General features: G+C 39.1%; 1 protein-coding gene across 6 annotated transcripts in view; it reads left to right on the top strand.

Moving 5' to 3' along the window:
• The window catches only part of APOO (apolipoprotein O), a 95,428-nt gene that overhangs the window by 29,221 nt on the left and 55,074 nt on the right, over positions 1-11,133 (top strand). For all 6 annotated transcript variants that reach the window (XM_043537988.1, XM_007070470.4, XM_037901784.2 and 3 more), the window contains exons 4-6: positions 528-582; positions 6,872-6,967; positions 10,472-10,563. In XM_043537988.1, the coding sequence (XP_043393923.1) occupies positions 528-582; positions 6,872-6,967; positions 10,472-10,563 (243 nt within the window). The remainder of the gene's footprint in view (positions 1-527; positions 583-6,871; positions 6,968-10,471; positions 10,564-11,133) is intronic.

Raw genomic sequence — 11,133 nt, 5'->3', positions numbered from 1 at the left:
GGTGTGGTAGGAGAGCAGCTGCATAATTCCTTAATTTCTGCTCTATGATCAGGAGCTTGGTGTAGTGCTAACTTTTGTCTTCTCTTAATTTTTGAGGCAGTGGACGCCATCTTCATTCAGAATTTACAGATGAAAATATTCCTTGCTGTGTTTAATGTCAAGTGTAAAACTAGGCAAACAGAACTGGGAGTGGAGAAGGGGACAGAAGGGAAGAGGTCTTGGTAGCATGGATAAAATCAGAACTGCACATATGTACCAGAGAAGTCCCTTTAGTTTTCCGAATACTCTATGCTGACTGTGAGATCGTTCAGTTTTGGCAGAAAACAATGCTTAATTTTGTTTGCTGATTTGATCCTGAATAAAAAGACCTGCAAGCATATTTAACAGTCTCGAACATACAAGGCTGTTGTGCCTGAATTGACATGGAATGTATAAAACTAATGTTGTTGCTCTTCATCAGGTTATTAATCAAGTTACTTCTGTTTTGCTATTGTATATTTAATCATCTTCTTCTTTTTTTTTTTAAGGCTCTTTACACTAAAGCTATGCCCAAAGTAGAAAGAACTGTTGAACGTGGTAGAGGTAAATCAGCTTACATTTTTCTTTACTAATAGGTGAGGTGCTTGATGGGGAAAAATTATGATGCATGGCTATGGTTACATGTGCCTTCTCTTAGCTCAAAGCTCCCTTAAACATTGTTCAGCACATTGTGTGAGTAAAGGAACTTCAAATCTTTCTGCTATTTGTGCTATGGATTTATTGGATTTCTTTTGTTGAGCATCATGGTATTATGCATTTGATAATTAAAAGCATAGTCCTGTGTCTCTCGTAAACAGTGCAAGAGTAAGGGCTGGTCTACACCAAAAACTTAAGCAACGTAGCTGGGTTGAGCTAGGGGTGTAAAAAAAATTAACAACCCTGAGAGATGTAGTTAAACTGACCAAAGCCCCAGCATACACACAGCTAGGTCATTCTCGCCCCTTTCTCTCTAGGGGGTGGATTAACTACAGCAATGGAAAAACCACTTCTGTCTCTGTAGCAAGTGACTACATTATGGCACTATACAGGAACACCTGCAGCATCCATGGTGTGGACAGGCTCCAAGTAATGGGACCACGTAAAGAACATCCACAGTATCAGTTAAAGGAGCTGTCATAAATATAAAGGGAAGGGTAAACCCCTGTAAAATTCCTCCTGGCCAGAGGAAATCTCCTCTCACCTGTAAAGGGTTAAGAAGCTAAAGGTAACCTCGCTGGCACCTGACCAAAATGACCAATGAGGAGACAAGATAATTTCAAAAGCTGGGAGGAGGGAGAGAAACAAAGGGTATGTGGGTCTGTCTATAGTTTGTCTTTGCCGGGGATAGACCAGGAATGAAGCCTTAGAACTTTTAGTAAGTAATCTAGCTAGGTACGTGTTAGATTATGATTTCTTTAAATGGCTGAGAAAAGAATTGTGCTGAATAGAATAACTATTTCTGTCTGTGTATCTTTTTTGTAACTTAAGGTTTTGCCTAGAGGGGTTCTCTATGTTTTGAATCTAATTACCCTGTAAAGTATTTACCATCCTGATTTTACAGGGGGGATTTTTTTTTATTTCTATTTACTTCTATTTCTATTAAAAGTCTTCTTGTAAGAAAACTGAATGCTTTTTCATTGTTCTCAGATCCAAGGGTTTGGGTCTGTGGTCACCTATGCAAATTGGTGAGGCTTTTTATCCAACATTTCCCTGGAAAGGGGGGGTGCAAGTGTTGGGAGGATTGTTCATTGTTCTTAAGATCCAAGGGTCTGGGTCTGTAGTCACCTAGGCAAATTGGTGAGGCTTTTTACCAAACCTTGTCCAGGAAGTGGGGTGCAAGGTTTTGGGAAGTATTTTGGGGGGAAAGACGTGTCCAAACAGCTCTTCCCCAGTAACCAGTATTTGTTTGGTGGTGGTAGCGGCCAATCCAAGGACAAAGGGTGGAATATTTTGTACCTTGGGGAAGTTTTGACCTAAGCTGGTAAAGATAAGCTTAGGAGGTTTTTTTTCATGCAGGTCCCCACATCTGTACCCTAGAGTTCAGAGTGGGGGAGGAACCTTGACATGGTGGCAGAGTGGTGGGATTAACCTGAAATCATTTTGAGATCCAGTTGAGATTTTTTTTTTGAACTAGAAATACAGATTTTAAAAAAGGAGATTTTTTTTTTCTTTCCTTTGGAAAGGAAGTCCAGAAGCAGCTGAAACTGAAAGCAGCTTGTTTTTTTTCTCTGCTTTGTGGCCAAGCAGAGACAAAAGGGGATTATCTTTGTGAATTGCAGGTTTTCTTTGCCTGGAGGCAGGGTACTTAACTCCTGCAGGGAAATTCACAGTCTTCCAACCCAGAGTTTTTTTTTTTTCCCTAAAAGTAAATAGAAGGGGGGGTGTTCTACCCATTTGCCTGGAGACAAAAGTGGCAAGGGTTTTTTTTTTTTTGGATTTTGATTTTTTACAAGGAGCACAAGTTTAAAAAGGAAACTTGGTTTTTCTTTGGGCTGGGTAAACAGGTTTCAAAGTAGCTGGAAGTTTTTGCTTTGATTTGGGCCCAGAGCAGAGACAAGGGAATTGTCTTTTTTTTTTTTTGTAGGCTGACAATCACTATCAGAGAATAGGTATTCTATTCCAGCACAGCAAAATTTTACAGCCAAGTTTTTTTTTTGTTTATTTCTAAACCTCGGGTGTAAAGTTAGTTAAAAACAGAGAGGTTAGAATGACAAAATCTGCGGCTCGACTACGGCTGGAATTAGCCAGATTTCAGGCTGAGGAAAGACAAAGGGAACATGAAAGACAGATAGAACTCATGCGGCTGAAGAAGGAGGAGAAGGAACAAGAAAGGGAGGCAGCGAAAGAGGCAGAACAACACCAAGCGGCTGCTCACAGGAGAGCTATGGAAGCAAGGGACAAAGAACTGGAGGAGAAGAAAAAAGAGAGGAAGTATGTGGAGGAGATAGAGAAGATAAAGGCTCAGGAGAATATCCCAACAAACCCTAGCTATCCTTCTCCAAGTACCACTTCCCATCCCAGAAAGTTCCCCACCTACAAAGCAGGCGATGATACTGAGGCCTTCCTAGAAAACTTCGAAAGGGCCTGCCTTGGGTACAACATCTCTACTGACCAATACATGGTAGAGCTGAGGCCGCAGCTCAGTGGACCCTTAGCTGAGGTGGCAGCTGAAATGCCTAAAGAACACATGAACAAGTATGAACTGTTTAAATCCAAGGCGAGAGTCAGAATGGGGATAACACCCGAGCAGTCTCGTCGGAGGTTCAGAGCCCTAAGGTGGAAACCAGAAGTGTCAAGGTTCCTCCCCCACTCTGAACTCTAGGGTACAGATGTGGGGACCTGCATGAAAAAAAACCTCCTAAGCTTATCTTTACCAGCTTAGGTCAAAACTTCCCCAAGGTACAAAATATTCCACCCTTTGTCCTTGGATTGGCCGCTACCACCACCAAACAAATACTGGTTACTGGGGAAGAGCTGTTTGGACACGTCTTTCCCCCCAAAATACTTCCCAAAACCTTGCACCCCACTTCCTGGACAAGGTTTGGTAAAAAGCCTCACCAATTTGCCTAGGTGACTACAGACCCAGACCCTTGGATCTTAAGAACAATGAACAATCCTCCCAACACTTGCACCCCCCCTTTCCAGGGAAATGTTGGATAAAAAGCCTCACCAATTTGCATAGGTGACCACAGACCCAAACCCTTGGATCTGAGAACAATGAAAAAGCATTCAGTTTTCTTACAAGAAGACTTTTAATAGAAATAGAAGTAAATAGAAATAAAAAAAAATCCCCCCTGTAAAATCAGGATGGTAAATACTTTACAGGGTAATTAGATTCAAAACATAGAGAACCCCTCTAGGCAAAACCTTAAGTTACAAAAAAGATACACAGACAGAAATAGTTATTCTATTCAGCACAATTCTTTTCTCAGCCATTTAAAGAAATCATAATCTAACACGTACCTAGCTAGATTACTTACTAAAAGTTCTAAGGCTTCATTCCTGGTCTATCCCCGGCAAAGACAAACTATAGACAGACCCACATACCCTTTGTTTCTCTCCCTCCTCCCAGCTTTTGAAATTATCTTGTCTCCTCATTGGTCATTTTGGTCAGGTGCCAGCGAGGTTACCTTTAGCTTCTTAACCCTTTACAGGTGAGAGGAGATTTCCTCTGGCCAGGAGGGATTTTACAGGGGTTTACCCTTCCCTTTATATTTATGACAGGAGCATCTAGGATAATTGGACCAGGCAGCGAACAAGATGCTATCTGTTCATGGGCAGCTTTATTTGCCCTTACCTGTGTCATTCAAGATTAGCTGGCCAAAATCTGACCTCTCCAATCTCACTATGGGGTTGCCTGGGTTGGTGGGACATGAGAGAAGACACAAACTACTCACACTTTGGCAGTGTTCTCAAATTAATCTGAGCTGACTGTTTTAAATTCAATAACTGAATCTGGACATTTCTCATCTCTCTCTAAACTATCCCAATCTTATGAACATCTACATAGGGAATTCTTTTTATATTTCTGATCTTTCTCATCACCTCTTTCTAGATTACTTTCTATTTCTGCTATATCTTTGAGATAGGGTGACCAAAACGGACTTCAGTGAGGCACAACATGGGCATAGGGATCTGCTCGCGCAGCGTTGGGGCACAAGAAAGGATGTCATAGCTTTTAGATCATTCTTTATTTTGCACCTAAATCAGCCTTTCTTATTTACCAGTTCTTGTACTACAAACACAATTTAACTGAACATCTTCTTGAACAGCCACAAACACACAAAAGGAAATACCTTTTACACGCTCTCCCAAATAACCCTTGGGAGCTTATTGCCTCAAGATTATTTTGAGGCCAAGAATTAATAAAAGGATAACATATTTATATGGATATTGATTACATCCACCCTTGAATCAGGTAAATTGATAAAGTTAGAGATATAACATTTCTGTTTTCAGAGCATAGATGTATTATTAACTGGTGATACTGGATAGAAACTTCCTCTAAAGGCAGTTTATTCCATAATTATAAATTTCTTGCATCTCCTGAAGCATCTGGGACTGGCCACTGTTAGAAACAGGGTGCTGGACTGTTGCTCTAGTCTTGGCAATTCCTATGTTACGATGAAAGAAAAAGAATCACCTTTTAAATTACCTTAATTCTGGGGCCTGGTGCAGCAAGGGATTATCTAAGTTTATATACATGCATAAGTTGGGGGGCAGGGGAGGACGGGACATCTTTTTATGTTAAAAGAACAGGAGTACTTGTGGCATCTTAGAGACTAACAAATTTATTTGAGCATAAGCTTTCATGGGCTACAGCCCACTTCATCGGCTGCATGAAGTGGAAAATACTGTAGGATGATTTTATATACACAGAGACCATGAAACAATGGGTGTTACCATGCACACTATAACGAGAGTGATCAGTTAAGGTGAGCTATTACCAGCAGAGGAGAGAGAGAGAAAATCTTTTGTAGTGTTGATCAAGATGGGCCATTTCCAGCAGTTGTTGTATACTTTTAATGGCAAATTAAAATAATTGTTTGGATTTCATTTTTAACTGAAATTGTGTGAATGAGGAAGTAAAATAAATGCACAGTTGTCTTCCTGGTTTTGTCAGCTGACTAAAACAAAGCATAACATGACAAAACCACAAGAGGTTTTGTATCAGACAGCAAACAGCAGGAAACTCAGCTAATGGGGAAATGAAATTGCATGCCTAACGAGGTGGCAACAGGATATAAATGTAACTGTTTTGTAAATACCAACACTATTGATGCAACTGATGAGAGCCTAATAAACTAAAGTTGAGTTATGGACTCATTTCCCTCCCTCCAAATTACACTAGTTTCTGAAAACATTTTTTGTGTAGTAGACTAATTTTAAAAATTGTTCTACAATGCTGATGTTCTGTTAAGTGGGTGGCAGGAGGTCAAGGGGAGGGGAGCCCCTTCTGGCTTAATAAATGAGTGTTCATAGATCATTGCCTTCCAATACTTATTAGTGTTAGGTATTAATATGAAGCACTTGAATAATGATAGTCTTTGGAAATTTTAGTAAAACTGCTTTCTGTTTTCTGAAACTTAAATATCTGTTCACACTGGAAATAGTGAAATTCTGTTTCCTCTCTCACATTCTCACACATGCGCGCGCGCACACACCTTGTTAAAAAGTGTGTGTGTATGTAATATATATTCTTTAAATTAAATTTTGAAAATTTATTTATAAGTATTACTCTAGCAAACTCTAAAAATACAAGATTTTTACATGCGCTTTCCTGAAATGGACTGACTCTAAAGATTTTTTTTTTCCTTCTCCACACCTATCTTTCTATTGTATTGGGAAATAAGGACTTTAACAGAATCAAGGGGTAGCTAGAACCATTAGATTGTGACATTCTGCAAAATGACTCTGCTTCTACTGCAGGAAGCCCACAGCTTTGATGGCATATAGAACTCATAACTGTGCCAGTCAGTCTGTCACCTAAAACACCCTTACAAAAGCAGTTTGAAAAAGCAAAATGCTGCGATGAACAGATCCTCTTTTCCAAAGGCAAACGATAACATGTAACAGTCTGCATGAAAATATGTGCCTCCTAGAACTTTCAAGAAACATTAATAATGTTTCGATTAATGTCCCCCAGATAAATGAAGCAAGTCTGCCAGTGAATCAACAAGTAGTTCATATATGTGTCAATAGAGAAGATTGCAGAACTTTTAATTTTTTTGCCACTAGAGCCAAATGACAGTAAAATAGTGTTTTGTAACACTTGCTCGTATGTGTTAGCAGTTCATTTTCATCATAAGGTCTTTCCATTACATTGATGCATTGTGGTCTGATTTCATTTTAGAAAGTTGTGAATTTCTCAAAAATCCCCCGCCAGGGTTTTACCCAAGGCTTGGTGTGATTGGTTTTGCTGGAATTGTTGGACTCTCTCTTTCTAGAGGTAGGTGCTCTTTTCAAATGGCTTATTTTATGATGTTGGGGTAAATCATTTAACATCCAATAAAAATGAACACATCTTTAACTACAATATGTGCAATTAAATCAGGATTCAGAAATGTATCTTGCTGCACATTATTTCTGCTACAAAAGTTTTTTTTTATATTGTTTAATTTCAGTGTTTATGGATTCTTTTGGTTACAGAAACTTGGTCTATAAAAGACACCAATACTGAATGGTGCTTATAGTAATTAATATGATAAAATCTAATAGGAACACTGGAATTGCAATTTATCAACCAAATTGAATGCTAAAGCATTCAGTTTATAAAAATCTTTTTCTTGATTTAATTGCACTACCTCTGACAGTCCCAGTCTCAGTGTGGTGGTGTGTTTTTTGAAGGGGGGAAAAAAAAGTAATTTTTAGTTAATGATGTAAGGGAAATTGGATGCATTTCTTAATAACTTGTTTGCAGACTTTTTTTGTCATAACTATTCAGTTAATTTAAACATGGCATTTCAATATTGTAACTGTGAAGATTCTGCTTTGTAGTAATTTAGCAGATAATGATCTCTGAAGTGTGCATCATTCAGTTTACAAAGACAGTTACTGATAAGCAGCTATTTCTTTACAGTTTACTTAATGAAATTAAGTAGACCATCCAATTATGAACTAATTGGATTAAAGGGATGCTGCCAATTCCTCTGCTAGTTTTCTTCAAAATTATTTTTAATTAGTTTTTGTGCTCCTCTCTTTGTTTAGAAAGGGCCTTTGGGTGAACCTGCAAGCTACATAATCAAATATGTTCACGCACCCACTCCCTCTCCCACCCGCTTTTGCTGTCTGGGCTCACACCTGCCTCGGCTTGCTGCTTGTTCTTTCAGTTTCAGCTCTGATAATGCTATTACATATAGTGAACACCCTTTTCCAGGCCCTGTAGCTATCAACAAGCAATGAAGCTGACTGTCTGTAAAGTAAGCCAACTGAAAAAAAGAGAGGTTTTTTTCCTTTCATCTTTATCACATACAAGGAGTTAATTTTAACAGTAGGCAAAAAAAAAAAAAAACGTTTTGTTTTGAAATTTGTTGACTGTGTCCCCTTAATTGGCAAGTTAACTGACAAAGCAAGGTTCTTGAATTTTATTGTGGTCTCATCTCTACACAGAGCTGACCTAGAAGTAAGTTACAGTGTAATGTAACATATTTATTCATATTTTATACTGTAGAAATATAACATTTAATTACATTGCTTAAAAAAAAGTATATTTGTGCTTTGTTAGGAAAGGGAATTTGAAATACAGTAGAACCTCAGACTCATGAACACCTCAAAAATGGAGGTTTTTCATAACTCTGAAATATTTATAGCTCAGAACAAAACGTTACGGTTGTTCTTTCAAAAGTTTACAACTAAATATTGACTTAGTAAAGCTTTGAAACTTTACTATGCAGAAGAAGAATGCTGCTTTTAACCATCTTAATGCAAATGAAACAAGCACAGAGAGTTTCCTTGCCTTGTCAAATCTTTTTTTTTTAAACTTAATTTTTTTCATAGTTTACATTTAACACAGTACTGTACTGTATTTGCTTCTTTTTTCTTCTTTGTTTTGGTCTCTGCTGCAGCCTGCTTACGTACTTCCAGTTCAAATTAGGTGTGTGGTTGACCAATCAGTTTGTAACTCTGGTGTTCAGAACTCTGAGGTTCTAGTGTTTGCTCATTTTTGTAGAAGTTCTTAATATGTGACACTGTTTAACTGTCTCTGTGGTGAATCATTATGTTGATATGGATGAATGTTGTAACTTGATAGGAAATATTGTTGATAATGGTATGTACAGCCAAATAGTGTTTTTTATTAACAGAATCAGAAACGAGCAGTCATTTTGAACAAACTCACATGTTCTTTGAACAAACTGGAAGTGAGTAACTAGCCATTTAGAAACTGGAAGTGATGTGTGACTATAGCAGACAAATGTATTAACACTTATCCAATTAAATTTGTTTTGATTATTCTCTGGCAGTGAACAAACATACTGCTTAGCACTCGTGATGTTATTTAAATGAGAACATTGCCAGATCATGATTGTAGATGTTTTTCTTAAAGTTCCAACTTCAGGAGTCATGTGATTATTTGAGAATCTATTTTCGTTTAAAAAAAAAAAAAAGAAATGCATGGCCGTTGGGTACCCTAAAGGCTTAATAACTGGAAGATAAATAAAAAGAACCCACAATTTTATCTTTTTAACCCCATCTTATGATTTCGGGGTGGGCCTGATTTGAAATGCAAGTCGCTTATTCACAATACAAAAATCAAAGCACTTTATTTTCACATCTGAGCTTGAAATGTCAAAAAGCTAGTTTACAATGAGTTTTAACTTTGAAGTATATAATGAGTAAGGCTACGTTTTAGTCACAGGTATTTTTAGTAAAAGTCATGGACAGGTCACTGGCAGTAAACAAAAATTCATGGCCCGTGACCTGTCCATGACTTTTACTATATACTCCTAACTAAAACTTGGCCGGGGTGCTGGGGAGGGTGGGCAGGGGGGACTGGGACCCCTGCTGGGGGTAGGGGATAGGCAGTGGCACACAGCCGAGACCCCTGCTGGTGGGGGTGTGTGTGTGTGTGTGTGTGAGGGGGCTGGCAGGCTCCCTACTGGGCTCCAACCGACGTGTCCCTCCAGCTCCTAGGGGATGGGCGGGCGGGGGGCTCTGATTGCTGCTCCTGTCACAGGCACCAGCTACGCAGCTCCTATTGGCCGGGAACCACAGGGTGTGGGGAGTGCACGGAGCCTCCTGGCCCATCCGCCTAGGAGGTGCAGGGACATGCCGGTGTGAGCAGGGGAGTCCCCCATGTAAGCACCTCCCCACACCCCAACTGCCTGCCCAGCCCCTCCCACACACCCAAACTGCTGCTGGCCCAGGGGTTGCCCGGCTCAGGCAGTCCCTGAGCCAGCACCAGGCACTGCAGAAGTCACGGAATCAGGGACCTCCGTGACAGACGTGCAGCCTTAATAATGAGTCCAACAGGAAGAAAACATATATCACAAATGTACATGTGGTAGAACTATTTTATGGTAGCTGGTAAAGGCTGATCTCTGTTATGGAACACGTCTCCTGCTTGATATGCCAAATGGATTCTATCTTAGCATATTAGAAGCATTTACATTCATTTCATGAACAGAAGTTTATATAATTCTCATAGCAATATTTCTTAACCAAAACCTTCACTTTCAATTTTTTATTCCACTGGATTTTTTTGAATCCCCACGTCAGATTTAGTTATGAGGTAGTTTTCACTGAAAGATTCTGTTTAAAAATTACTTCTCAAAAGAGTGAAAAATTAGTATATCAGTACTAGTACATCTTAGGCAAGTAGTTTAAACTAAACAGTTACTGATGTGGTAAATTCTAATGTACCTAATGAATGATTATATATAAAAAGTACAGTAACACTATCCAAGTTTCTGGAGAACGTGTACTCTAACAGAAAATATTTTCTTCCATGGAACAGGTTCAAAAATAAAGAGGTTGGTGTATCCAGTGGGCTTCATGGGGATTGGTGCTTCGCTATATTATCCTCAACAAGCTGTTGCTATTGCAAAGGTCAGTGATTACACTTTGAGGTTGGGAAAACCCTCTTACTTCCTGTCACTTATTTCTTCATAACTTCAAATTAGTCAGTAAAGCATTTTTTATTTAAGGGTTGTCAGCAGGCTTGGCCTTCTTACAATGAAGGCAGATACATTTGTTCTCCCAATGAGCTTGCAGTTTAAATTGGACATAAACTGGGTGACTTGATTTAAATTACTGATTTAAGCAAGAAACTTGATTTAAATAATCAATTTTAATTATGTTTTGCGTTTGTATTGTTTACTTTCCGAAAGAAAAGTTGATTCTCATTGGTTGGTAACTATTAAAACATGTTTGCAAATAAATATAGCATTTATACTAAATTTGGTGCTTCTTTTTGTTCACTGATGGGATACACTGCATCTCTACACGTTTTATTCTTCTTCAAGCGCTTGCTCATGTCAATTCCATTTTAGGTGTGTGCGTACCCACATGCACAGTTGTCAGAGATTTCTGCCTTAGCAGTAACCGTAAGGCCAGCTGTGGCGCCCACTGGAGTGGCGCTCCCATGCGGCGATATATCAGGCGCTGCCGGCCCTGCGT

The sequence above is a fragment of the Chelonia mydas genome, chromosome 1, assembly GCF_015237465.2.
Source record: "Chelonia mydas isolate rCheMyd1 chromosome 1, rCheMyd1.pri.v2, whole genome shotgun sequence".
In the NCBI taxonomy this organism is placed as follows: Eukaryota; Metazoa; Chordata; order Testudines; family Cheloniidae; genus Chelonia; species Chelonia mydas.
Note: the sequence above shows the minus strand (reverse complement) of the source record. Positions and strands in the feature narration are given on the sequence as shown.